This window comes from Pan paniscus, chromosome 23 (assembly GCF_029289425.2).
Source record: "Pan paniscus chromosome 23, NHGRI_mPanPan1-v2.0_pri, whole genome shotgun sequence".
NCBI lineage: Eukaryota > Metazoa > Chordata > Mammalia > Primates > Hominidae > Pan > Pan paniscus.
This window is the reverse complement of record NC_085927.1, coordinates 29,526,334-29,552,564: the sequence shown is the minus strand read 5'-3', so window position 1 is coordinate 29,552,564 and position 26,231 is coordinate 29,526,334. Positions and strand designations below refer to the sequence as shown.

Genomic DNA, 26,231 nt, shown 5'->3' with positions numbered 1-26,231 from the left:
GATGGAGACCATGCAGCTGAAAGTAAACCGTCACCCCTTCTGCTTCAGTGTGAAAGGCCAGGTGAAGATGCTGCAGCTGATGAGGCTGGGCCTTAGGGTGCGGGGGGTGGTGGAATCTGCTTGTGGGCGGGAGATGTGGCTATGTGGCTATAAAGGATGAAGATGAACGCCCTGTTTGCTTTTCAACCTCGCTTGGATCAAGGTTAAAAGGCCGGTTGCGGCCTTCTTGGTGGAAGAAAGAGAGAGATAAGGCACTGTCCTCCCCTTCGGAGGGTCTGGGGATACACTAATCCCTCAAAACCACTGAGGGCTGGGCGTTGGTATGTACCTGTGGTCCCAGCACTTTGGGAGGCTGAGCTGGGAGGATTGCTTGAGCCCAGGAGGTCAAGGCGTAAGCAAGCTGTGATTGCACCGCTGCACACCAGTGCCTGGGCGACAAAGTGAGACCCTGTCTCTTTAAAAGAAAAAAGAAAAAAGAGCCTTTTTTAAAATTAAAAAAAAAATCAAGTCTACCTGAATGGCCTGCAGTTGGACCCACAAACCAGGTACCCAAGTTACCAGGCAAGGCAGCTGCAGTTGTACCAGTCAGAAGTCTACAAGATTTGAAAAAAAAAAGCCTCAGGGGTTTCAGTGAATGCTGTGTTAACTTTTTTTTTTGAGACATAGTTTCACTCTTGTTGCCCAGGCTTGAGTGCAGTGGTGCCATCTCGGCTCACTGCAACCTCTGCCTCCCGGGTTCAAGCAGTTCTTCTGCCTCAGCCTCCCGAGTAGCTGGGATTACAGGCGCCCACCACCATACCTGGCTAATTTTGTATTTTTAGTAGAGACGAGCTTTCACTACTGGTCGTGAAACTACAGTTGGTCAGGCTGGTCTCGAACTCCTGACCTCAGGTGATCTGCCCGCCTCGGCCTCCCAAAATGCTGGGATTACAGGCGTCAGTTACCACGCCCAGTCTGCTTGTTAACTTCTATAAGTCAGATGTTTGATGTGACCGAGTTCAAGGCTGATACAGCCCAGAGCCAGGACAGGTCGAGAGCTGCCCATTTTTAGGGCCTCAGACTTCCTACTGGGAGCATCGCAGCCCCTTCTGAACAGAGGTTTGGAGAAGGTGGGTCATTTGGAGAGAAGTGACCTAAACTATCCTAGTTGAAGGAATCTATCCTTGAAAGTCATCATTGAAGGAATTCAAAAAGAGAAAACCTAAGGGAAAGGAAAAGAAAATAGTTTTAAATTTTAAAGAGTGGGCATGTGGGAGAGGGGGTGGAGATAGTTAAGAGTTATAGGAAAACATTTCCAATTAATATGAGGAGAAATTTTATATTGGGAGAGTTCCCAAAATTAAATGGCCACTTGGGAAGGCAATACATTCCCAGACAAAGGCACCAGGCATAGGTGAGCACTTGGTGAGGATGTTATGGAGGAGACTCAAACTTCAGGTAAGCAGGTAGAACAAATTGCATATAATATCCTTCCTGGCCGGGCATGGTGGCTTACACCTGTAATCCCAGCACTTTGGGAGGCCGAGGTGGGCGGATCATGAGATCAGGAGTTTAAGACCAGCCTGACCAACATGGTGAAACCCCATCTCTACTAAAAATACAAAAAAATTGGCCGGGCATGGTGGTGCGCACCTGTAATCCCAGCTATTCAGGAGGCTTAGGCAGGAGAATCGCTTGAACCCAGGAGGTGGAGGTTGCAGTGAGCCAAGATCACGCCACTGCACTCCAGCCTGGGTGACAGAGCTAGACTCCATCTCAAAAAAAGAGAAAAAAAGATCCTTCCCACACCAAAAGTCTGTAGCTGTGAGAAGTAGCTACCATATAGTGCAAGTTGAGATGCATAAGAGGTTTATAAAACCACCCTGGAGTCGAAGGAGAGAGAACTTTTGATAGGGAGTAAGTAGGTAAAAAGGGACCCAAAGGTCTGGGATCTTGAACACTGAAGGAGGAACAGTGTTCTGTGAGAAAGGTTTGTTTTTAACATGTTAATTTCTTCAACAAACCATTCGAATACTTAATGTGGTCCAAGCTCTGGGCCAGGACCCGGAACAACAAAGACAAACCAGGACCAAAGCCCCTGACTGACGGAGTTCTGCAGTTTAGTTACCGAGACAGACACATGAACAGATAGTTCATCATATATGATAAGGTGGAGTTAGGGCACACAAGTGAGGCATCTAAGCAAGGAAATAAAAATAAAAAAGTATGGAATAGTTAGAATACCTGTTTTATTGATCTTTTCTGCTAATTCTGACATCTGTGTCTGTTCCAAGTCAGTCTCCATTGACTGATTTTTTTTTGTCCCCTTTATAGGTGTATTTTCCTGCTTCTTTGTGTGACTGGTAATTTTTGGTTGAATGCCAGACACTTGAATTTACCTTGTTGGGTTCTGGGCATTTTTGTATTTCTAGAAATACTATTATTGAGCTCTGTTCTGGGATGCAGTTATTAAGAGTCAGTTTGATCCTTTTGGGTCTTCTGCAAAAGATTTGTTAGGTGGGTATGGAGCAGTGCCCAGTCTAGGGCTAATGATTCTCAACTACTGGGGCATGACCCAACGCCCCAGGAATTATATGCTTTTCCCAGTCCAGATTCTGGGAACAGGCACTGTCCCCTGCCCTGTGTGGGCTCTGTCCCCTCCAGTCCTTCCAGGTGGTTCTGTCTGGTCTCAGGTAGTTTCCCAAGACACATGTGCCGATCAGATCTCTCAGATTCTCTGGGCAGCCCCCTCCTCACTGTCTTCTGTGCATGACCTCTGGCTGCCTCAGTCTCCCCCAGTTCTCAGCCCTCTCCTGTGCTGGATTCTCCCCATCTTCCCCAGTCTGCAGTGCTGGGTCCTGGAGACTCCCCAGGGCTCACCATGTTTGTTTCCTCTCTCTCAGGTCCTTTGTTACCTGACGTGGAGTACCTGAAAGCCCGTTGTTTCATGCATTTTACCTGGGTTTTGGGTTGCTTCAGGGGGAGGGTAAATCTGGGCCCTGCTGCTCCATTGTGGTCAGATGTGGGAGTTACACACTGGCACACTGGCTTTTTTTTTTTTTTTTTGAGACAGGGTCTTGCTCTGTCACCTAGGCTGGAGTGCAGTGGCACAATCTTGACTCACTGCAACCTCCACCTCCTAAGCTCAAGCCATCCCCCCACCTTAGCCTCCCGAGCAGCTGGGACCACAGGCGCGCGCCACCACACCCAGCTAATTTTTGTATTTTTTGTAGAGACAGGGTTTTGCTATATTGCCCAGGCTGGTCTCAAACTCCTGGGCTCAAGCAATCTGCCTGCTGCGGCCTCCCAAAGTGTTGAGATTATAGGCGTGAGCCACTGCGCCTTGTGGACATTAGCTTTTTTTTTTTTTTTTTTTTTTTTTTGAGACAGAGTCTCGCTCTGTCACCCAGTCTGGAGTACAGTGGCACAATCTCGGCTCACTGCAAGCTCCGCTTCCTGGGTTCACACCATTCTCCCGCCTCAGCCTCCCGAGTAACTGGGACTATAGGCACCTGCCACCACGCCCAACTAATTTTGTTTTTGTATTTTTTAGTAGAGACAGGGTTTCACCGTGTTAGCCAGGATGTTCTCGATCTCCTGCCCTCGTGATCTGCCCACCTTGGCCTCCCAAAGTGCTGGGATTACAGGCATGAGCCACTGCACCCAGCCAAGCAAAATGGATTTTAAAAATGAACTCTTACAAAACTTTGTTCTAATCTTGCTTTCTAATAGCCACGAATCAAACACTTTCCTTGGCATTTTAGGGTTCATGAGATTTGTGTGTGCCTTGGGAGGCAGTCAAGTCCAAGGCCTGAAGTTTGCTGATGCAGTGCCCAAGCCCGGGCAAATGGAAGCTTGAAATTAGCCCTGGCTAATGTTTTTTTTTTTTTTTTTTCTTTCTTTCTTTTTTGAGACAGAGTCTTGCTCTGTCGCCCAGGCTGGAGTACAGTGGTGTGATCTCTGCTCACTGCAGCCTCTGCCTCCTGGGCTCAAACGATTCTCTTGCCTCAGCCTCCCGGGTAGCTGGGGCTACAGGCTTGCACCACCACACCTGGCCAATTTTTTAATTTTTATTTTTAGTGGAGACACGTTTTACCATGTTGGCCAGGCTGGTCTTGAACTCCTGACCACAAGTGATACACCTTCCTCAGCCTCCCAAAGTGCTGGGATAACAGGTGTGAGCCACCATGCCCGGTCCTGGCTAATGGTTTCTGAGTTGGCCCCAGAACCTGTGGCCCTGGGTGGCCACACTGCTGGCTGGGAGGGCAACTGGGTGGCTCTGCAGCGGGAAGTGTGGTTTGGAGTCAGGTCTCGGCTCCTGCTCTGGGGCTGGCCCACCCTGGGGCTGCTGCGTCACTTCTCCTGAGCTTTGGTGTCCTGGTCCTGAGAGTGAGGCAGCGAATGCCCACCTAGGGGGCTCTGGCTGGGATGGGAAGGGGCAAGGGAGAGCCTCTGAGTCAGGAGCCATTCCCGGTGAGTGGCTACCTGGGGGATGCCACCCAGGGATGCTTGGGTGGGCACTGGGCTTATGGTGAACGTGAACGTGCAGGGGCAGGTGGGGCTGATGCCAGCACTGTGAGGGGTGGATGGTACAAAGGCTGCGGGCCCTGAGAGGTCTGAGGGCTCCTGCCTGTGGGCAGCGCAGCTGGGTGGGCAGTGCCAGAAAGAGGCTGGAAGACTCAATGCAGAGCCAGCAGGCAGCGCAGCTCAGCAGGCCAGAGCGCAGAGGCAGATTAGGGGTCCCTAGCATTGCGCAGCTCAGCGGGCCAGAGCGCAGAGGCAGATCAGGGGTCCCTAGCATTGCGCAGCTCAGCCACTGTGTGGGCAGCCGCAGGCCCAGGCCCTGCCCACACTCTTCTGGACCTCACAAGCCCCGAGGAGTGCCTGTTCTTGAGTCCTGAGCCAGCTCCCCATGCTCACCTGCTGCTCTCCTTATCCTTCCAGCCGCTCAGCTGGGAAGGAAGGTGGCCGTGGTGGACTACGTGGAACCTTCTCCCCAAGGTAGGCAGCACCCTATGGGAGCCGGGTGTCCTGGGGAAGGAGGTGGGAGGTGGGCCCAGTTCCTGTACAGAGGGCAGCTGACACCAAAGTCCTTCAGCCCTGCTGTCCATGGTTTCTGGACAGTGTCCTGTTTCACTCATCATTACTTTAAAGTTCTTGACCATTATCGAAAACGACTCTGGCCAGGTGCAGTTGCTCACGCCTGTACTCACAGCACTTTGGGAAGCCAAGGCAGGCCTTGATCACTTGAGCCCAGGAGTTCGAGGCTACAGTGAGCTATGATTGCACTACTGCACTCCAGCCTGGGCGACAGAGTGAGAACTTACCTCTAAATTTTTTTTTTTTTAATTGAGAAAGAGTCTCGCTCTGTCAGCCAGGCTGGAGTGCAGTGGTGCAATCTTGGCTCACTGCCAACCTCTGCCACCCGGGTTCAAGTGATTCTTGTGCCTCAGCCTCTTGAGTAGCTGGGACTACAGGCGTGTGCCACCACACCGAGCTAATTTTTGTATTTTTAGTAGAGACAGGGTTTCACCATGTTGGCCAGACTGTTTTTGAACTCCTGACCTCAGGTTATCCGCCCGCCTCGGCCTCTCAAAGTGCTGGGATTACAGGTGTGAGCCACCACACTCAGCCTAAAAATTTTTTTTTAATTAAAAATAAAAATAGGCCGGGCACGGTGGCTCACACGTGTAATCCCAGCACTTTGGGAGGCCAAGGCGGGCGGATCACCTGAGGTTGAGAGTTCAAGACCAGCCTGACCAACATGGAGAAATCCCATCTCTACTAAAAATACAAAATTAGCCGGGCATGGTGGCGCATGCCTATAATCCCAGCTACTCGGGAGGCTGAGGCAGGAGAATAGCTTGAACCCGGGAGGCGGAGGTTGGGGTGAACCGAGATCGCGCCATTGCACTCCAGCCTGGGTAACAAGAGCAAAACTCCATCTCAAATAAATACATTAATAAATATTAAAAAGTAAAAACAACTGTTTTTATTTTTGAGTACAGTTATAGAGAGCAGATTCGTGTGGCATGTCAGCTGGTCTGTGTTAGAGTTACAAAGCAACTTAAAGGAATTCCAAACACTCTAGAAGAACAGGGAAGCCTCCAGCAGTCACCTGAACATAAATTCAAATGTGCTCTTCCCACGTCCCAGGCACCCGGTGGGGCCTCGGCGGCACCTGCGTCAACGTGGGCTGCATCCCCAAGAAGCTGATGCACCAGGCGGCACTGCTGGGAGGCCTGATCCAAGATGCCCCCAACTATGGCTGGGAGGTGGCCCAGCCCGTGCCGCATGACTGGTAAGGATCTGGCGCCGTGGCATTCCAGTGCTTTTCTTCTACTCATGGGGAGTGGGCCGTAGGATGGGTTTCTCAGCCAGGGGCGACTCTGCACTGTCTGCCTCAGACATTTGGGAATGTCTGGAGACAGTTCTGGTTGTCACTGGGGAAGGGTTTGCTCCCCTTTGCGGGGAGCCCAGGGATGCTACAGCCACGCACAGCACAGCCCCACCAAGAACAGTGCATCTCCAAGGCCAGGAGTGCGGGTGGGAGGCCGCTTCAGCTGAGCTCTTCTGGGAAGGGGACCACGTGGCCCAGCCACAACCACAGTGGCTCAGATAGGCCTCTGCCTGCAGTGGGTAGCCTTTGGGGCACAGAGCAGCTGCATCTGGAGAGCCGTGGGTCAGAGCCCCTCTTTTCTGTGAGTCCAAAGGTCTGCAGCCCTGAGCCTGGGACAGGCGGTTGCACGTAGGGATGGATGTCACATTTTGCCACCTTTAAAAGCACTCTTGTTTTTTGATATTTCTATGAATGTACCATTTGAATCTAATAGTCCATTGTGAGGCCCTGCAGCTAACACCTGTGTTGTGGATTTTACATTTTCTTTCGTATCTTCACAGGAGGAAGATGGCAGAAGCTGTTCAAAATCACGTGAAATCCTTGAACTGGGGCCACCGTGTCCAGCTTCAGGACAGGTACTGAAGCTCTCTCCGGGAATGGGCCGCCCTCTGGGCCTTCTCTTGGGCATTCTGTGCCTGGACACACACTTAATTACTGTGCAGAGCATGCTCTGGCAGGCTCTGGGGGTTCATGTCCTGCTCATGGGTGGGGATGAGGACAAGGAGCAGATGGGAGTGACTGTAGGGGAAGGGGAGACTGCCCTTTGCTGCTGAGCAGAGCCTAGAGGTGCTGCCAAGGAATGAGTGAGGCCACATTGGCAGAATGGCCAGAGCCCAGGGCTGCACAGGGAGGAGGCACTTGGGGCTGGAAGGCCTCAGGCCAGAGAGCGTGGACATAGCTAGGCCTGGGGCTAATACGTGGTGAGGGTCATCCCAGTGGCAAGCCCCCACCCCGTGAACCCCCTTCTTACTGCACACCTCCAGCTCCTTGGGTGTGGGTGCAGGAGCTTGGTGCTTTCCGCTGGAGCAAATGTCCCTACTTGGTCACCGTTCCTGTCAGCCCCTGGGGGATCTCCAGCACAGAGGCCGATGCTCCCCCTGCCTACAACCTTCTCCTGGGGCTCAGCTGCCAGCACAGCAGATGCCTGAAACTGGTACCGCCTCTGGCCCAGCCTTTCTCCCGGGGCTGTGGAGGGGACAGTGGTCCCGCAGAGGTCTGGTGGCTCTCCTCATGCACCATTTGCTTGGCCCCAGGGCGAGTCTTCCTGGGGCTTCACAGCAGGCAGCAGTTTTGTGCTCACTAAATCCAGGAAAGTGGAGCCAGGAAGCCAACTGCTTGCCCTCCACCTGGACCTCACAAGCTCTCCCCTATCCAGGGAGCTAAGCCACATTGTGCTGTGGCATTTCTGTGTTTCTCTGTGGGGCTCTGTATCCCCTGGTACAGTTTCCTGGGGGCAGCAGGCTCTGCCCTCCCTCCTCCCTGCCCTGGGCAGCTCCTGGACGGGCACCAAACAGGCCCAGCCCACTGCCTGCTCCGGAGCCACCTGCAGAAGGAGGCTGGGGCGCACCTGGGCTGTTTCTGCTTTTTCACTCTTCTGAAAAGTGCTGCCATGAGCATTGCCCGGCTGTGTCCCATGGCTGCTTCCTGGCTGTCGAGGTGATTGAAGGGCTCTTGCTGTAGGAACTTCACGCAGCTCAGACAGCCCATAGAGGCACAGGCTTGCCAGTGGGGAGAAGGCAGGCTCAGGCAGGAGGCAGAGCCTTCCCAGAACCCTTGCTGCAGCACGGTCCTTTTGTCATTAGAAAGTGTTGGTCGGGTGCAGTGGCTCATGCCTGTAATCCTAGCACTTTGGGAGGCTGAGGTGGGAGGATCACTTGAGCCCAGGAGTTGGAGACCAGCCTGAGCAACATAGTTTTATTGCTACATCCCTATAAAAAATAAAATGAACTAGCCAGGTATGGTTGCCCATGCCTATAGTTCCAGTTACTTGAAACGAGGCTGCCGTGAGCTATGATCATGCCACTGCACTCCAGCCTGGGTGACAGAGTGAGAAGATGTCTTTAAAAAAAAAAAAAAAAGGGTGGGGCGCGGTGGCTCATGCCTGTAATCCTAGCACTTTGGGAGGCTGAGGTGGGTGGATCACTTGAGGTCAGGAGTTCAAGACCAGCCTGGCCAACATGGCGAAACCCCATCTCTACTAAAAATACAAAAATTAGCCAGGCGTGGTGGCGCAAGCCTGTAATCCCAGCTTCTCAGGAGGCTGAGGCAAGAGCTGAGGCAAGAGAATGGCTTGAACCTGGGAGGTGGAGGTTGCAGTGAGCCAAGATCGTGCCACTGAACTCCAGCCTGGGCGACAGAGTGAGACTTTGACTCAGAAAAAAAAAAAAAAAAAAGCGTGGGTCATTTGTTTCTGTGCACTATGCTCCCAGCCACTGTTTTGCCAGCCTTGTTGTGCCCGTTCTCTTGGTGTTACCACACCCCTGAAATCAGAAGGTGACACCATCTGGCGGGCACCACAGCTCCCTGCTGGAACATGTCCGGGTGATGAGGACTGTCCCCAAGAGAGGTCCAGCCACCTCTCGCTGCACACCAGGGCTGTACGTGGCCTCTCAGGACTGTGCTGAGCTGGCTTCCGTCCCTGCTTTGACACCTGTGGTTAACATGTCCCTGGGATCCCTGGGGAACAGGCGAGATGCCCCCACATCCCCTCCATGCTTCTCAGCATGGTTGCCGCTTACCTCTTGGTCCATCTGAGCCACAGCACCAGGCCCTGCTGGGGGCTGGAGCTCCCTTTTACCAGTGTTCCCTATTGATCCAGTTGGTGAGGTTTAATTTGCAGAGGAAGTGTTTGAAAATCTTATCTTTATCTTTCAGAAAAGTCAAGTACTTTAACATCAAAGCCAGCTTTGTTGACGAGCACACGGTTTGCGGCGTTGCCAAAGGTGGGAAAGAGGTGAGCATCTGACTTACTCGCGTGGCTCCTTGTGGACCCTTCTGCAGACCTTGGGCACCAACTGCAGCTGTGTTTGGCCTGGGTGCTGTTCTTAGTAACACGTGCTGCTGGAATCAAAAAGGTGGCTTCTTTTGAGGCTGGGCACTTGTCTTTAACATGATCAAATAATTTGCTGCCCTGCTGTTCGGAGTGACATGGCAACAGGGTTGGTGACCACACCCTTTTTGCAGGATTTTTTGGGGATTTGAGGGTGCCTTGAAGTGCTTGGAGTTAGAACATCTCCCTGTGCTTTCTGCCTGTCCCCCTCCCGCCAGGCTGATGGTTGATGGGATTCCAGCTCCATAGGGCCTCTGAACTGCTGGCCAAGGGTGCACGCTACAGGGCAGGGGCCGTGGGAACTGCTGGCCAAGGTCTGTGGTGCTCAGGCCCTCCGGTGGGGTGATCACCATGCACCTGTCTGACCCACGGCTTTCTCTTTTTCTTCTCAGATTCTGCTGTCAGCCGATCACATCATCATTGCTACTGGAGGGCGGCCAAGATACCCCACGCACGTGAGTGTCCCCAGAGCACAGCGTCCCTGCTGCCGTGGCCCATTCCTGGCCTCTTTGAGGGATATGTTTTTACACACGTGCTTCCCACAGCAGCAGCTTGCACACCCTTTCCCCCTATACTCACTATAATCACTTTCTGCTTTCCAATTCTCTTGAATCCACACTGCTGAAATGTGGGGTCCCCAGTGGCCTCCACGCTGCCAGATCCTCAGGACAGCTCTCGTTCTGCTCTCCCCCTGCCCCGCTGGATCCGTCCCCTTCCACACCGGGATCCTGCTTCCTAAGTCTCCATTGCTGATTCTCCCTTTTCCCTTCAGCCTCAGAATGTTGGAACATTCAGGATATAAGCCTCATTCTTCATCTTCCTCCTTCACGTCCCCCAGTTTAAAAAAAGTTTGAAATAAAATTCACACGCTATAAAATTTAGCCTTTTTTAGGGTACAATTCAGTGGTTTTTAGTACATTCACAGAGCTGTGCGGCCATCAGTCACCACCATCCATTGCCAGAACTCCTTCCATCATCCCCGAACTGAAACTCTATTCCCATTAAACCCTACTCCCCAGCGCCTCCTCCCCCAGCCCCTAGCAACCACCACCTACTTTCTGTCTCTATGAATGTGACAACACTAGGCACCTCGTGTAAGTGAAATCGTACATGTAAGTCCTTCTCATGTAACTGGTACGTGTGTGTCCCTTAGTGACTCGTATGTGTGTGTCCCTTAGTGACTGGCTTACTTCACTGAGCATAACATCCTCCAGGTTCACCTACATTGTAGTGTGTGTCAGTATCATTCCTTTTTATGGCTAGATACTATTCCATTGTGTGGATAGACCACACTTTGTTTATCTTCTTGCTTGGATAAACACATGTGTTATTTCCACTTTTTAGCTATTATGAATAGTGCCGCTGTGAACATCTGCAAAGTTTTTTGGTGGACTTCAGTTTTCACTTCTCTTGGGTTACACTTAGGAGCAGAACTGCTGGGTCATGTGGTAACTTTATGTTGAATCTTTCAAGGAACGTTTCAAGGAACCTCAGACTGTTTTCCACAATGACTGTGTTTTACATTCCTTCCAGCGGGGTGTAAGGGTCATGGTTTCTTGTTTCTTCACGTATCTTGTAATTTTCTTATTGAAAGCTGAACATTTCAAATAATTTAATGCGGTAACTTTGGAAACCAGATTCTCCCTCTGCCCCAGGATTCTGTTGTTACAGCTGCTTATTTGGTGACTTTTCGGAACTGACTTTGTAGACTCTTATTCTTTGTTGTATGTGGCCACTGAAGTCTTTACTTGGTTAGCTTAGTGGTCAGCTAAGAACTGCATGGAGATTTCCCTAAACTAAGAACTCTCCCGGTCTTTGCTGAGGACTCTGTGTGCGTTTGGAGGGGATGCCTTCCACACTCAGCAGGCAGCAGACAGCTCTGCCCTAGCCTTCACTTCCTGCTTCTGCAGAGATCAAGGTCAGCTGGAGGTGAGGGTTCAGGGCCTCGTTGGTCCTTCCTGATGTGTGCACAGTGCTGTGCGTGTGCCTGGCCTAGGTTCCCAGGAATATGCTGGAACCTTTCAAAGCTCCAGCAGACATCTCATACTTTGGTTTTTCCTTTGAAGCTTTTTGGGTAGTCTGTTGTTGGCTCCAACTGTTACCTATCCCCCTCAGGCAGCTGTGAGAAGAAAACCTCAGACAAATGCCCCCAGAGAAAGGCTTTTAGCTCTGGCTGAGCTCCAGTGAAGTTGGATAAAGATGACCCTATAGTTGCTGACTCTGACTCTTCTTTGCGGGGGGCTTTGAAAGACCCCAGCTGAGTTCTGTTCTCTCTGACACGTCACTGTTCAGGGCTGCCGCTGAGGTGGGAGTGGGACCAGAGTGAGTTAAAACACCCTGGAGCTCCCATTCTCACTCAGCTTCAGCTGTTTTTCCTGACTTTAGTTCCCTATGTTGCTGCAAGCCTGTGGTTAATTTCCGTAATTCTGAATCTCACAGTTCTTGCCAGTTTTATCGCTGTTTTTAACAGAGAGGCGAATAACTCCTGGCCCAGTCTTGTGGGTTGTGGGGGCAGAGTTGAGGAAGGGGCCCCGGGGTGAGGGGTTGGGGGGCAGCTGCAGCAGGGAAAGCAAATGGGCTGGGGGTGAGCAGAGAGGTTTGGCTGAGACCAGTCCCCACGGGTCTCCCAGGGAACCGTGTGCCGCCTGCTCCAAGCCTCTAAGTAGGCTGCAGCCAAGCTCTTGAAGACCACGGCTCTCTCGGCCTGGAGGCCGCACCACCTCTGACTTAGACCCAGGGGCAGTCCGGTGGAGGCAGAGCAAGGGGAGGTTCTGCCACTTCTTGGATGTGACCCCAGCCTCCACTTCGTCCTGTGCTTACTGTGGAAACAGGGAAAGGAGCGGCCCCGAGGAGCACAAGCACCCCCAGTCCTTAGAGGCCATGGGACTTGTCTGGCCGCCAGGCAGCCACAGCAGCCTCTAGAGGGGGCAGGTTGCTTATGCACAGAGGTGGGGCTCAGGGCTGCGTGACTTTGTAGGATGACACTGTGCAGTTGTTCAAGGCAGCTGCTGCAGACAGGGTCCCAGTGATCCCCTCTCCTGGCAGCTGGGCTCATGGTGGTTCTGCTTAAAGAAGGCCACAGCCAGCTTCCAGCACCCAGCGGTCATTGGGCTTCTCTGAGGCCCCAGGCAGAGCTGCACGTGCATCCGCACCAGGGAGCACTGCACAGGGGCCCTGGCCTGGCCCGGCCCTGCTCTGCACCTCACGGGCAGCTGCTGACGGCTCTTTGGGCTCACAGGGGATCCAGCAGGCGCTCCTGGTCCTTAGGAGGCAGGCAGCTCAGGGCTGCTCCGCTCTCCCCGCCACACCCTCCCAGGGTGTCTGCCAAGGCTTGCTTGCGTTTTAGTCCCTTTGATTGCCAGACCTTTCGGTTTTCCTTGAGCAAACCTGAGAAATTCCTGACTTTATTTTTTTTTGCCAATTGGAAGCATAAACTGTTTGAGATCCGCTTCCTCCACCAGCACATCTTGTTCTCATGGCCGCTAAGGGGACGTTCACCCTGGGCCTTCCCACCTGCTTGGCCACCCCTCTTCAGGTGACCTGTATGATTTCTGGGCTCAGAGCCCGCCCCGGCCAGCCCTCAAGAGTGTGAAGTCCGTCCTGGCTTCAGCCAGGTGCCCTCAGAGCTGCCTCTCAGTCCCTGCCCACCTCAGCCTGTGGCACTTACCCCCTGTGCCTCCTCTCCTCTGGCTGGCCTTGTAGGCCACCCCTGCCGCGCAGACACACCTGAGCTCTGCTGGCCCTGATTGGCTGACCTGTTCTCTCCCCACTTCCTCTCTCTGAGTTTGGATCCCCCAGAACCCAGGTGTTGCTCCCTGGGGCTGCATGCCCCTGTCTGTTTGATGTGTCTGTCCAGAACCCGGGCAGACTTGAGGGGTCCCAGCTGTCTGCCTGTATGGCCCCTGCAGTTGCTGTACCCACCTCAGGCCCTGTATCCTGCTCTGAACCAGGGTCAAGGGGAGGGTCCTGGGGAACAGAGGGGAAAGGTACCCTGCGAGGGCACCGGGACCTGGAGTGCAGCAGCTTATATGCAGACAGGCCATCTGCAGCCCCAAAGAGGCCACAGCCTGCAGACAAGGACTGGCAGCAGGGAAGCCCTGTGCATGTGTGCCCTGGGACAGCTCTGGTTGATTCTGCAAAGCTGGCATCCTCTTTAAGGAAGCCCTAGGACAGGCCAAATGGAGCTCTTGTCCAAGGGGTCATTTCTGTCTTGACAGATCGAAGGTGCCTTGGAATATGGAATCACAAGTGATGACATCTTCTGGCTGAAGGAATCCCCTGGAAAAACGTAAGGCCTGCGCGTGCTTGATAGGGTCCTCTTTTTGTTCACCAGAGTGAGCACTGGACCCTGAGAGCCTGTGCTGGTGCTTGGCTCCTGGGGCTTTCGTTCCGGTTTACCCAAAAGAAGGAAAAAAGGCCTGTTATTTGTGGCCAGGTGTGGTGGCTCATGCTTGTTAGCCTAGCACTTTGGGAGACTGAGGCGGGAGGATTGCTTGAGGCCAGGAGTTCGAGATCAGCATCAGCCTGGGCAATATAGTGAGACCTCAACTCTACAAAAATCTGGGCTTTTTTTTTTGGTTTTTTTTTTAGGTGGAGTCTCACTCTGTCGCCCAGACTGGAGTGCAATGGCGCAATCTTGGCTCACTGCAATCCCTGCCTCCCAGGTTCAAGTGATTCTCCTGCTTCAGCCTCCAAAGTAGCTGCAATTACAGGCGCCCACCACCACACCTGGCTAATTTTTGTATTTTTAGTAGAAATGGGGTTTCACCATCTTGGTCAGGCTGGTCTTGAACTCCTGACCTCAGGTGATCCGCCCACCTCGTCCTCCCAAAGTGCTGGGATTACAAGCGTGAGCCACCACACCCAGCCTACAAAAATCTGAAAATATTAACCGAGCATAGTACTGTGCACCTGTAGTCCCAGCTACTTGGGAGGCTTTAGGTGGGAGGATTGCTTGAGCCCAGGAGGTTGAGGCTGCAGTGAGCTGTGATTGCACCACCGCGCTCAGCCTGGGAGAGTGAGACCTTGTCTCAAAACTAAACAATAAACCTGTGACTTGTGCCCCTCTGCAGGGCTGTTGATTTACTCTGTCCTGTGGCTGCCTTGGAGGTAATAACAATAACAGGAATGCCATATAAACGGAGTCAGCTGTTTGTTATCTAGGTCAGTGGTTGTCAAATGGGGTTCCCAGGAGCCCTGGGGTTCCAGTGGGTCCCATCAAGGACATCAGGGAGAACATTAAGGAGGGGAGAGCCAGCAATCCCTATCCCAGCCCTCATCTAACACCCGCACTGTCTTCTGATTTGTACATTGGGTTTCCCTGAAATCTAGCAAAGACTCCAAAGGCCTCAGAAACAACATCTTGATTGTGGAAGGGAGGCTAGCAGCGTGCAAGTGGCTCTCACTCCCCATGGAAGCAGGTGCAGAGTCACTAAGTGCATTCCGATGCCCACAGAGGGGGCCATCCCGAGGTCCCAGGTCCAGGCAGCTCCTGCCTGTGGGGTGTGGAGACTTCATGCTGGCAGGGAGCAGAGAGGCCACCAGAGGGCGGCAGAGGCTTGGTCAATAGCAGTCTCGAGCCTTCCCCAGGAGAAAATACCAGTGGAAAAGGGTCCCACCTCTGTGTGTGCCCGAATGTGCATGGTGTGTGTGCAGATGTGTGTGGTGTGTGTGTGTGGTGTGAGTGCTGTGTGTGAAGGGGGTGTGTGTGTGTGGTGTGTGTGAGTGGTGTGTGTGGTGTGTGTGTGAGTGGTGTGTGTGAGTAGTGTGTGTGTGGTTGTGTGTGTGAGTGGTGTGTGAGTGAGTGGTGTGTGTGTGTGAGTGGTGTGTGTGTGGTGTGTGTGTGAAGGGTGTGTGTGTGGTGTGTGTGGTGTGTGTGTGAGTGGTGTGTGTGTGGTGTGTGTGTGAGTAGTGTGTGTGGTTGTGTGTGAGTGGTGTGTGAGTGGTGTGTGTGTGAGTGGTGTGTGTGTGGTGTGTGTGAAGGGTGTGTGTGTGGTGTGTGTGAGTGGTGTGTGTGGTGTGTGTGAGCAGTGTGTGTGAGTGGTGTGAGTGGTGTGTGTGGTGTGTGTGTGAGTGGTGTGTGTGGTGTGTGAGTGGTGTGTGTGTGAGTTGTGTGTGTGAGTGGTGTGTGTGAGTGGTGTGTGAGGTGTGTGTGTGGTGTGTGTGTGAAGGGTGTGTGAGTGGTGTGTGTGGTGTGTGTGTGAGTGGTGTGTGTGGTGTGTGAGTGGTGTGTGTGTGGTTGTGTGAGTGGTGTGTGTGTGAGTGGTGTGTGTGAGTGGTGTGTGTGGTGTGTGAAGGGTGTGTGTGTGGTGTGTGTGGTGTGAGTGGTGTGTGTGAGTACTGTGTGTGGTTGTGTGTGTGAGTGGTGTGTGTGAGTGGTGTGTGTGTGGTGTGTGTGTGAAGGGTATGTGGTGTGTGTGGTGTGTGTGTGAGCGGTGTGTGTGAGCAGTGTGTGTGAGTGGTGTGTGTGTGAGTGGTGTGTGTGAGTGGTGTGTGTGTGAGTAGTGTGTGTGGTGTGTGTGAGTGGTGTGAGTGGTGTGTGTGTGAGTGGTGTGTGTGGTGTGTGCGTGAAGGGTGTGTGAGTCGTGTGTGTGGTGTGTGTGTGAGTGGTGTGTGGTGTGTGTGTGAGCAGTGTGTGTGAGTGGTGTGTGAGTGGTGTGTGTGGTGTGTGTGTGAGTGGTGTGTGTGTGAGTGGTGTGTGTATGTGAGTGGTGTGTGAGTGGTGTGTGAGTGGTGTGTGTGTGGTGTGTGTGAGTGGTGTGTGTGTGTGTGAGTGGTGTGTCACGTGCTCTGCTTGTCATTGTTTCACACTTCACGGGGCATCTTTGTGTGGGGTCAGGACTGGATTCCCTTGAATGGATGTGGTATAGTTCCTTTGACCTTTCTCTTGTTAATAAGCATCTCAATAGTTTCTCTTCTTCATCATTATCAATGCTGCAGTGAAAACCTTGGAGGTGCATCTGTTTACCATCAGAAGTGCTTCTGACACATTTTCCTAATTATTCATTGTGATAAAACAGACGTAGTGTAAAATTTACCACTTTAACCTTTTTTTTTTTTTTTTTGAAACAAGAGTCTCACTCTGTTGCCCAGGCTGGAGTGCAGTGGTGCGATCTCGGCTCACTGCAACCTCCGCCTCCCGGGTTCAAGCGATTCTCCTGCCTCAGCCCTCTGAGTAGCCGGGACTACAGGTGTCTGCCACCACACCCCGCTAATTTTTTGTATTTTTAGTGGAGATGGGGTTTCACCATGTTGGCCAGGCTGGTCTCAAACTCCTGACCTCAGGTGATCCACCTGCCTTGGCCTTCCAAAGTGCTGGGATTACAGGGGTGAGCCACCACGCCCGGCCCACTTTAACCATTTTTAAGTATACAGTTCAATGGTATTAAATGTATTAATAATGTCGTGAAACCATCACCACTATCCATGTCTGGAATTCTTTTCATCCATGTTGTATCTGCATTTCCTTCTTTTTAAGGCTGAGTAGTATTCCATTGTACAGGCACACCACATTTTGTTTATCCATTCATCCGTCAGTGGACACCCAAGTTGCCTCTGCTTCTTGGCTGTTGTGAGCAGTGCTGCCGTGAACATAGGTGTGCAAATACCTCTTGAAGACCTTTCAGTTCTTTTGGATGCAAACCCAGAAGTGGGATGGCTGGATCATATGGTCTTGAGGAACCTCCATCCTGTTTCCAACAGCGCCCACACCATCTTACATTCTCACCAGCAGCTCAGGAGGACTCCGGGCTCCCCACATCCTCGCCAGTGCATGTTGTTTTCTGTGTTTCTTTCTTTAATTTTTATTTTTTCCTTTAAACTCTGTTTTCTTGATGTTTTCTGTTTTTTTGACAGTGGCCATCCTAGTAGCTGTGAGGTGGTCTTATACGCTTTACAAGGGGAGCTGCCCTTCCATCTTAACACTTTGTGCTGACAGGCCAATTCCATGTGTACTCTGCCTGCTTCCCTGTCCTTGGTAACTCAGGCATCAGCTTTTTGATAAGACACAAAACAGAAAGGAGCCTCTCCTCCCATACCCCTGGCCTGGGCAGTGGTCACTGCTACCCATGGCGCCCACACTCTCCTGAGAGCGGTCACTGCTACCCACGGCGCCCACACTCTCCTGAGAGCGGTCACTGCTACCCACGGCGCCCACACTCTCCTGAGAGCGGTCACTGCTACCCACGGTGCACCCACACTCTCCTGAGAGCGGTCACTGCTACCCACGGTGCGCCCACACTCTCCTGAGAGCGGTCACTGCTACCCACGGTGCACCCACACTCTCCTGAGAGCAGTCACTGCTACCCACGGCGCCCACACTCTCCTGAGAGCGGTCACTGCTACTTACGGTGCCCACACTCTCCTGAGAGCCGTCACTGCTATCCACGGCGCCCACACCCTCCTGAGAGCAGTCACTGCTACTCACGGCGCCCACACTCTCCTGAGAGCGGTCACGGCTACAAACGGTGCGCCCACACTCTCCTGAGAGCGGTCACTGCTACCCACGGTGCACCCACACTCTCCTGAGAGCGGTCACTGCTACCCACGGTGCGCCCACACTCTCCTGAGAGTGGTCACTGCTACCCACGGTGCACCCACACTCTCCTGAGAGCAGTCACTGCTACCCACGGCGCCCACACTCTCCTGAGAGCGGTCACTGCTACTTACGGTGCCCACACTCTCCTGAGAGCCGTCACTGCTATCCACGGCGCCCACACCCTCCTGAGAGCAGTCACTGCTACTCACGGCGCCCACACTCTCCTGAGAGCGGTCACGGCTACAAACGGTGCGCCCACACTCTCCTGAGAGTGGTCACTGCTACCCACGGTGCACCCACACTCTCCTGAGAGCGGTCACTGCTACCCACGGTGCGCCCACACTCTCCTGAGAGCAGTCACTGCTACCCACGGCGCCCACACTCTCCTGAGAGCGGTCACTGCTACTTACGGTGCCCACACTCTCCTGAGAGTGGTCACTGCTACCCACGGTGCACCCACACTCTCCTGAGAGCAGTCACGGCTACTCACGGCGCCCACACTCTCCTGAGAGCGGTCACTGCTATCCACGGCGCCCACACTCTCCTGAGAGAGGTCACTGCTACCCACGGCGCCCACACTCTCCTGAGAGCGGTCACGGCTACAAACGGTGCGCCCACACTCTCCTGAGAGCGGTCACTGCTACCCACGGTGCACCCACACTCTCCTGAGAGTGGTCACTGCTACTTACGGTGCCCACACTCTCCTGAGAGCGGTCACTGCTACCCACGGCGCCCACACTCTCCTGAGAGCGGTCACTGCTACCCACGGCGCCCACACTCTCCTGAGAGCGGTCACTGCTACCCACGGCGCCCACACTCTCCTGAGAGCGGTCACTGCTACCCATGGCGCCCACACTCTCCTGAGACTGTGCTGAGCTTGCGCTGGTTTCCATCAACTGCCTGCTGCCTTCCATTGGACCCACTGATCGTGGTTTGTCTTTGGACTTGGTGATAGTATTTCATGCAGAAATTTTAAGTTTTTCTGTTGTCACACCAGTCACTTTTTCCTGTTATGCCATAATTTCTGGGTTATCTGTTTTTTTATCTTTGAGACAGGGTCTTGCTCTGTCGCCCAGGCTGGAGTGCAGTGGTGCGATCATGGCTCGCTGCAGCCTTGATCTCCGGGATTCAAGCAATTCTCCTGCCTCAGCCTCCTGAGTAGCTGGGATTACAGGCGCCCGCCACCACGCCCAGCTAATGATTATTTTTTTTAGAGCAAGGACTCGCTATGTGGCCCAGGCTAGTCTTGAACTCCTGGGCTCAAGTGATCACCCTGGCCCCTCAAATTGCTGGGATTACAGGCGTGAGCTACGGCACCCAGACTGTTTTTTTAATCTTTGACTATCTGCTGAGTTACACATGATCTGACTCTGTTTGCATTTGCTGTGATCAGTGGTCTTTTCACACATTTACGTGAAAAGCCTTGTGTCACAGCCTCATTTGAGATGAGTGTGTCTGTGAGCATGCCCGTGTGTGCTGCACAAATCGCCAGCATGGTCCTTGCCCACTTTCACGTCTGGCTTTTCTCTTCTCTTATCTCTTCTTACCCTCCAGCTGGTTTGTGTATTAGGGATGTGATCCTCTGTCGCTTGTGGTGCAGATTTTCTCAGCTTCTAGTGTCTTTTAACTTGTGTGATGTACAAATGGTTTAAGTTTTTTTTAATGTAACTTAAATCTTTTACACTTAGTGGCTTTTTGATTTATTGCATGTTCAGAAAGGCCTGCCCCACCCCCAAGATTTTTTTTTTTTTTTTAAGCCCTGTATTTTCCTTATGGGCGTCCACAAGTCGGATTTTCTTTTACTTCCTTGGGCTGGCTGCACTTCTTCTGCGGTGTGGTGGAGATGGGTTGCCCGGGCCCCAGTGCCCATCTCGAGGCACTGTTCTCACTCGGCGTCCTGAGTTCTGCCTGTGCCTCTGGTTGTCTTTCACGTAGGCTTCTCTGGGTGGAGTCTGGATGCCCCTCCAGCCCCTGTAGGATGCTTTGTCTGCTGGACCTTCAGGGAAATGGCCTTGGACGTCCGGCAGCCCCAGGATGTCTGCTGGGCCCCTCGATGTACTGGGGTCTTCGGTGACGGTCACTGCAGCCCAGCACTTTCGCCACCCTGGTTGCGCCTGTTCCCCTCAGAGGCTGCCCGCTTGGGCCTGGGGAGGGGGCCCAGTGCTCTGGGTGCCCTGGCCCTGCTGTCTCCCTAGCAAGGTGGCTGGGGCTTGGGGAGCGCTCCTCTGCAACCCTGTGCTGGGGGCAGCCGGCTCGGCCGGGAAGACACAGCTCCAGATATTTTGTTCAGGAAAGAAACTGCAGTGTTTATTTTCTTCAGAAAAAAAACATTTAGAAGATTTTTTTTAAAGCTCTTTCGTTTAGAAGGAATCTAGGTATGTTATTGTTTAAGAAAAAAAGTGTTTGCAATGTATCAGTCACCCGTTTCATTCTGAGCATGATTTATGTGAGGAAATGGTTTTTTTAAAAATTAAGCTGGAGATATATCCCTGTACGATGCTTCTGTGAAAATGCGGCTTTTGTCCGGCGCTGTTAATGCAAGTTGTAACAGTGTAATATGGGAGTCAGTGTTTACATGTTACATTCCTCTGCTGCAGTCAAAATAAGCCCGGAGGGTCTACAGTAGCATTTCTGTATTTTATCAGCTTGGGCTGGGGCTGAGGGGAGGCCTCCACTCACACTTGGAGGGGCTGTTTCTGCCAGATTTATTTGCCTTATAAATATTCCCCATGTTTATTTTAACTCGCCTTTAAAATGGAGCTGAAATTAATATGGACCCCGGGGCTGCTCCCCTGGCCCCTGAGTGCCTCCCGTAGTCGGGTGGGACATTTCTACCTGGTCCCATCCTGGAGGCCAGGTGGGCAACTCAGGGTGCCCGGCATCACAGTGCCCCTCCTGCAGTGGGCACTGCGTCCCCTGTTTGGCTCCTCCACCAAGGAGGCTCCCTGTCCCCCGGCCCCAGGCCCTCGGTGGGCTCTGCGGCGTGCACGAGGCCTCCCTCGTCCGTCTCTACTACAGGCACAGGCTGCCGCCAGGAACTCCTTTCAGCGCACGTCTGCGTGGGGCCCACTGCCGGGAGCTCCAGATCTGGCGAGTGGTGCCCACAGTGGGGCCTGGGACCCAGCCTGCAAGGTCGTACCGTGCCACTTTTGCCCCAGAGAGGCCACTCAGGCATCACAGTGCACCTCGGGCCCCAAGTTGGGAGCCCCCTTCCTCCTTTGTTTGCATCCAGGTCTTAGGGAGCCCAGGGCTGGACAGATGGCAGAGGTAGGGGGATCGTGTCCAAGCTCAGTCAAGGGGAGACAGAATTAAACAGTGCGCTTCACTAAACAGCCATATGCTGGCAAAATGGGGCCATACCTGTTGACCAGAGTGGGCTGAGCACCTGGTTTGTAACCTAGGAGGGTGAGGAAGACGTGCAGAAAACTCAGAAAACTCCTGAAAAAGCAGTGTGAGCTTGTGGGTGGGTGAGCAGGACCCTTGAGTGCACTGGGGTGGGGTGGGGGACGTTCTGGCTGCCCCACTCCCATAGCCACACCCCGGCGCAAGGGGCTGTCCTCCCAGTCTTGGTGGGGACCCTGGGAAGGACTCCAGGTTGGCTCCTGCTCCGCCTCTGCCATGCAGATGCCCGCCTTGTGCCAGCCCGTTTGCCTTTTCTGCTGTGTTGTGTCTTTCCTTCTCTGGAACTGCAAGACAGGTTGAAGAAGAGAGGAGGTTTCTGGCGAGGTACAGCGACCCTGGGCAGGCAGTGGAGCCCCTCTGGGAACAATGGCCACTGCAGGGAGGCAGGGGTGCGGAGGGGCACGTGACCCCAAATGACTAGGCTCAGAGGGGGCGTGCAGCCTTGCAAACCAAACCTTCCATTCCACAGAGCAAGCCCCTGGCAGGTGGAGGAATGTGGAAGGCGAGGATGGTGAGCCCACACCGGGGAGCTCCTTTACAGAGGCAGGCACTGGGGGTCGGGATCCAAGTGCAGCCAAGAGGAGCCCGAGGCCCAGAGGGGCCCGGCAATTAAGGGGGGCCAAGGAGCTGAGCTCCAACTCCAGTCCCACAGCCGCACAATCTTCCTGCCACTTCCTGACCTGGAGGTCTGCCTCCACCGGGAAGCCTCTGCACCCGGCAGGGACTTGGGCCCCACCAGTATGCCTTGTCTCTGCCTCTTGCACACCCACGGCCCTGGGCTTCGTCTTCTCCCTCAGTGCCAGGTTTTAGAGCTCAGGTGCCCTAACCCCAATATAGGGAATTGTGGTCACTCTATTCTAGTCCTCCCTCTTGCTGTGTCTGTAGGTCCGCTTTCTGCAAAGCAGGGCTCTGAGCTGGCAACACTGGGATGGGGCAGAGGGCGTGAATGAGACCGCAGCCTCCTCTCAGGTCCGATAACGGAGGTACTGCTTCCCGGAAACAACCAGGGCCTGCCTCTTCCTGCTGCCGGCTCTGTAGCCCCTGCCCAGGTCCCCATGGGGGTTTACGGAGCATGGGGCCAGCCTCTCCTGCAGCTGCCAGGCTGGCTCAGGGGCTGACCAGCCCACACACTGGCCCATGGGGGAGGGGCTGCAGCCAGCCAGGCCTGTCCACCCTCTGAGGCTGCTCCACCAGCCTGCTGCTGTCTGTCCTCGCACTCCTGGGGCTCCGAGAGGCAGAGTGTTTTTATAACTTGGGCTGGTTTAAGGCTGCCTGTCAGTGTGTCATGGAAAGAGCTTTCATTTGACCCTTAGGAAGTCCGGAAGCCAGCCAGGTACTGCGATCATTTTTCTCTCTTCCTAAGCGCAAGAGGGAAGAAGATAAATTTTATCTTGGGAAGAACCACAGCCATTTGGGAGAAAATTTAATTTAAGTGGCACATTCCGCTGGTGTGATGGGATGTCCTTGTGTTCAGCAATAGGGAGACCAGCTGTCCTCCTGGGGCTTGTTACCAGACTGCAAAGCCCCTGCCACCTCTCTGTGTGCGTCCCTGTGGCTAAGACATGACAAGGTAGGGCTTTCAGTGGCATTTGTTACAGGGCCAGCACACAGAGGCTCCGGCCCAGCATCTGCCCCTGAGGGGTTGGGTGGGGCTGGTGGGGTCCCAGCCAAGCCGGGGAAGGAGGCCTTCGTAGCACCCCCAGCCCTGTGCTGCCTCCCTGGGGCGTCTGCAGCTTGGCGGCCCATCTGGTATTTCCTGGGCTGGCAGGACCTCCAAGGGGCCAGGTGCCTCCCATGAGACTCACTTTGTGTGAGTATTCCCTCTGGAGAGCAGGCCTTCAAGCTCAAGAGGCAGATGGATTGCTCTTTAAGCCTAGGCTTCGTGGGCCTGAATTAATGCTTTTGTTTCTGCTTCCTCCCCCCATTCCAATTTTGAACAAGAAAGCCTGCCCTGTGATTAGGCTAATCCTGCAGTAGTTATTATGCCTCTTTGGAGAATGTTTGCACACCAAAAAGCACAGAGAGCTGAGCTGCTGGGATCACGTGGAAAACTCATTTTTGTTTGTTTTGTTTTGTTTGTTTTAGAGACAGGGTCTCACTCTGTTTCCCAGGCTGGAGTGCAGCTTACTGCAGCCTCAAACTCCTAGGCTCAAGCGATCCTCCTTCCTCAGCCTCCCGAGTAGCCGGGACTACAGGTGCATACCACCATGCCCCAGTAATTTTTTTAGTTTGTAGAGATGGGGACAAGCTGTATTGCTCAGGCTGGTCTTGAACTCCTGGGCTCAAGCAGTCTGTCCACCTTGGCCTCCCAGAGTGCTGGGATTGCACCCATGACCCACCACACCCAACCTCTGGGTCTTTTAATGTAGCGGTAAGTTGAGTGGTTCCAGCCCCCTACCCCCAGGTCCTGTGAGCTGGTCCCCTGACTTCTGTGGCCAGCACCTCTGACTTCCTGTGGCCAGTCATGGCTTGAGTTGGTTGCTGCACCACGTTCCTGTCTGTCCCTACCCCTGCTGGGCCGTGAATGGCCTGAAGAAGGTGTCTGTAGGTCCCTGTCTTTGGGTACTCTCTATCCCTGTGATCTGGAGGCTTTGGTGTCTGTCTTATTTTGCTCGGGCATTTTTTTACTTTAGCTGGTCTGAACGGAGTTCCCTGTTGGAATTCTCATATCCTGCATTCTTCAAAGGGTAAACATTCACATAATTTGATCAATGCGGGGAGGCGTACAGTGAAAACCAATGCTGTCAATAATCCTTGCTCATGACAACAAGAAGAGGCCCAAAATGACCCTCCACACGAGTGAGACGTGAGCTTTTGTTGAGAGATTTCAGCCGAACACATAGGGTCAAGGATGCCCACTCGGGAATGTGCCCACTGCACCCACCTCCTCCTAGCTGTACCCTCAGTTGCTGATTCAGAGCTGGCAGCTGAGGGATGGGGGCACCTGTGACTTTGAAGGTGGCCCTTGAGGCGGGAGCTTCTCCTGTGCCCCGTGGGTGCCAGGACAGGAGGCCCGGGCACTGGGGGACTCCGAGGGAGGGCCTGGAGAGTCACCTGCCCCCGCTCCAATCCAGGCCTGGTGGGTCAGCATCATGTAGGAGGTGGGGATGTACACGTCGGTGGCAGAGACAGCAAACATTTGTGGCAAAATCAGGAGGGTGTGTTGCTGTATCCCTAGCAATGAGCTAGGAGGCCCGGAGAGCAGCCTGGCCCCCATCCTGCAGCTGCAGGGCCCATTCCTGGAGAAGGGTTGGCCTTCAGGGCCAGGAAGGCCCTGACGTGCAGGGGCCCAGCTGCCCACAGAGGGGATGCATTGGCCTCACTCTGCTAGTGCCTGCACAGCCCAGCAGGAAGCATCTAGCCCATGCACAGCCACCTCTGGGAGCAGGGGGCAAAGGGCACCACACAATGGGCTCTCGCCCAGTTACACCCTTGCATTTAGGGCAGGATATGCAAAGCAGCAGAGTTCTGTTTATATTTGCAGTAACTCATAACTTTATATCTTTTTTTTTTTGCGATGGAGTCTTGCTCTGTTACCCAGGCTGGAGTGCAGTGACACGATCTTGGCTCACTGCAAGCTCCACCTCCTGGGTTTACACCATTCTCCTGTCTCGGCCTCCCCAGCAGCTGGGACTACAGGCACACACCACCATGCTCAGCTAATTTTTTGTATTTTTAGTAGAGACAGGGTTTCACCGTGTTAGCCAGGATGGTCTCGATCTCCTGACCTCGTGATCTGCCTGCTTCGGCCTCCCAAAGTGCTGGGATTACAGGCGTGAGCCACCGCACCTGGCCATAAGTTCATATCTTAAACAAAAGCTTGTACCTTTCACTGCATATAGCAAGTCCAAAAAGAGTTTGGTTTCGCCATTTTGGAAGTGCACTTCCGTGTAGAGATGTGTATGTGGTGCCTATGTGTGTGTGCACGTGTGGAAGTGCGTGCATACCATGGTGCCTGTTTCCCAAGTGTTGCCGGCCCTGAGCGGGGCTGGGAATGCATCTCTGCAGTCCTGCTTGGCTGGGGGTCCCAGGGTCCCCCTTCACTGTCCTCACATGCTGAGTGAGGCGTGTAACCACCTTGTGCTCAGCCAGCCAACAGAGCTCTGTCTGCTCACCCTAATCCTGACAGTGGTGCGGTTCTGTCCCCAGCCACAGTGAGGAAGCTGCATGCCAGATGCTTCCCGCGGGGCACCTGCAGAATGATTCCAAGGGATACACCGTGTTTTGAAATGGAATTATATCATTAGTACCTGCTGGGATTAGCACTGACATTGGGCTTATCCGTCCTTACATCACCTCCTCTTGTTCAAAGACTGAAGAGTAATGTGGGAGCCCACCCACGTGCAGCTGCCCCGCTGGGAGTTCTTGTTCGTGTTAGGTTCTGTGCCTGTTTGCATGTGTGTGCATGCATGTGTCTACATGAGTGTGTGCATATATATATATGAATGAATGTACCCATGCGAGTGTGTGCGTGTGTGTGTACATTTGTGCCCGTGTAAGAGTATGTGCATGCACATGTGTGCATGCAGGTGTGTGGCATGTGTGCACATACAAGTGTGCATGAGTACATGTGCATGCAAAACACATGTGGAGTGTGGGGTTGAACAATAGAGGGTTTTCACTACAAGAGCAAATATTTCCAATGACTGCTGGTCGAAGTGTCCTGTGCTGCCTCCCTTGTCCCTGGGGTCCTTCAGTCCCCTCTCTGGGGAGCTGGCCCTCCTGGCCCTGCGCCTAGCTGTGATAGGGTTGGATGTGCCTCTGGCACATGGAAGGGCCCAGCCTTCTGTGGTCTTGAGAGTGCTTTGCTCAGATGATGTCTTCCCTTGCGGTCTGGTGGCCTCCCTGTCCTGCCAAGCATCTCC

At 53.5% G+C, this 26,231-nt stretch overlaps 1 protein-coding gene across 6 annotated transcripts in view; it reads left to right on the top strand.

Moving 5' to 3' along the window:
- TXNRD2 (thioredoxin reductase 2) overlaps positions 1-26,231 on the top strand; it is a 67,526-nt gene that overhangs the window by 17,443 nt on the left and 23,852 nt on the right. For all 6 annotated transcript variants that reach the window (XM_063603442.1, XM_063603440.1, XM_008966665.4 and 3 more), the window contains exons 3-8: positions 4,924-4,980; positions 6,136-6,280; positions 6,880-6,954; positions 9,254-9,332; positions 9,821-9,883; positions 13,646-13,716. In XM_063603442.1, the coding sequence (XP_063459512.1) occupies positions 4,924-4,980; positions 6,136-6,280; positions 6,880-6,954; positions 9,254-9,332; positions 9,821-9,883; positions 13,646-13,716 (490 nt within the window). The remainder of the gene's footprint in view (positions 1-4,923; positions 4,981-6,135; positions 6,281-6,879; positions 6,955-9,253; positions 9,333-9,820; positions 9,884-13,645; positions 13,717-26,231) is intronic.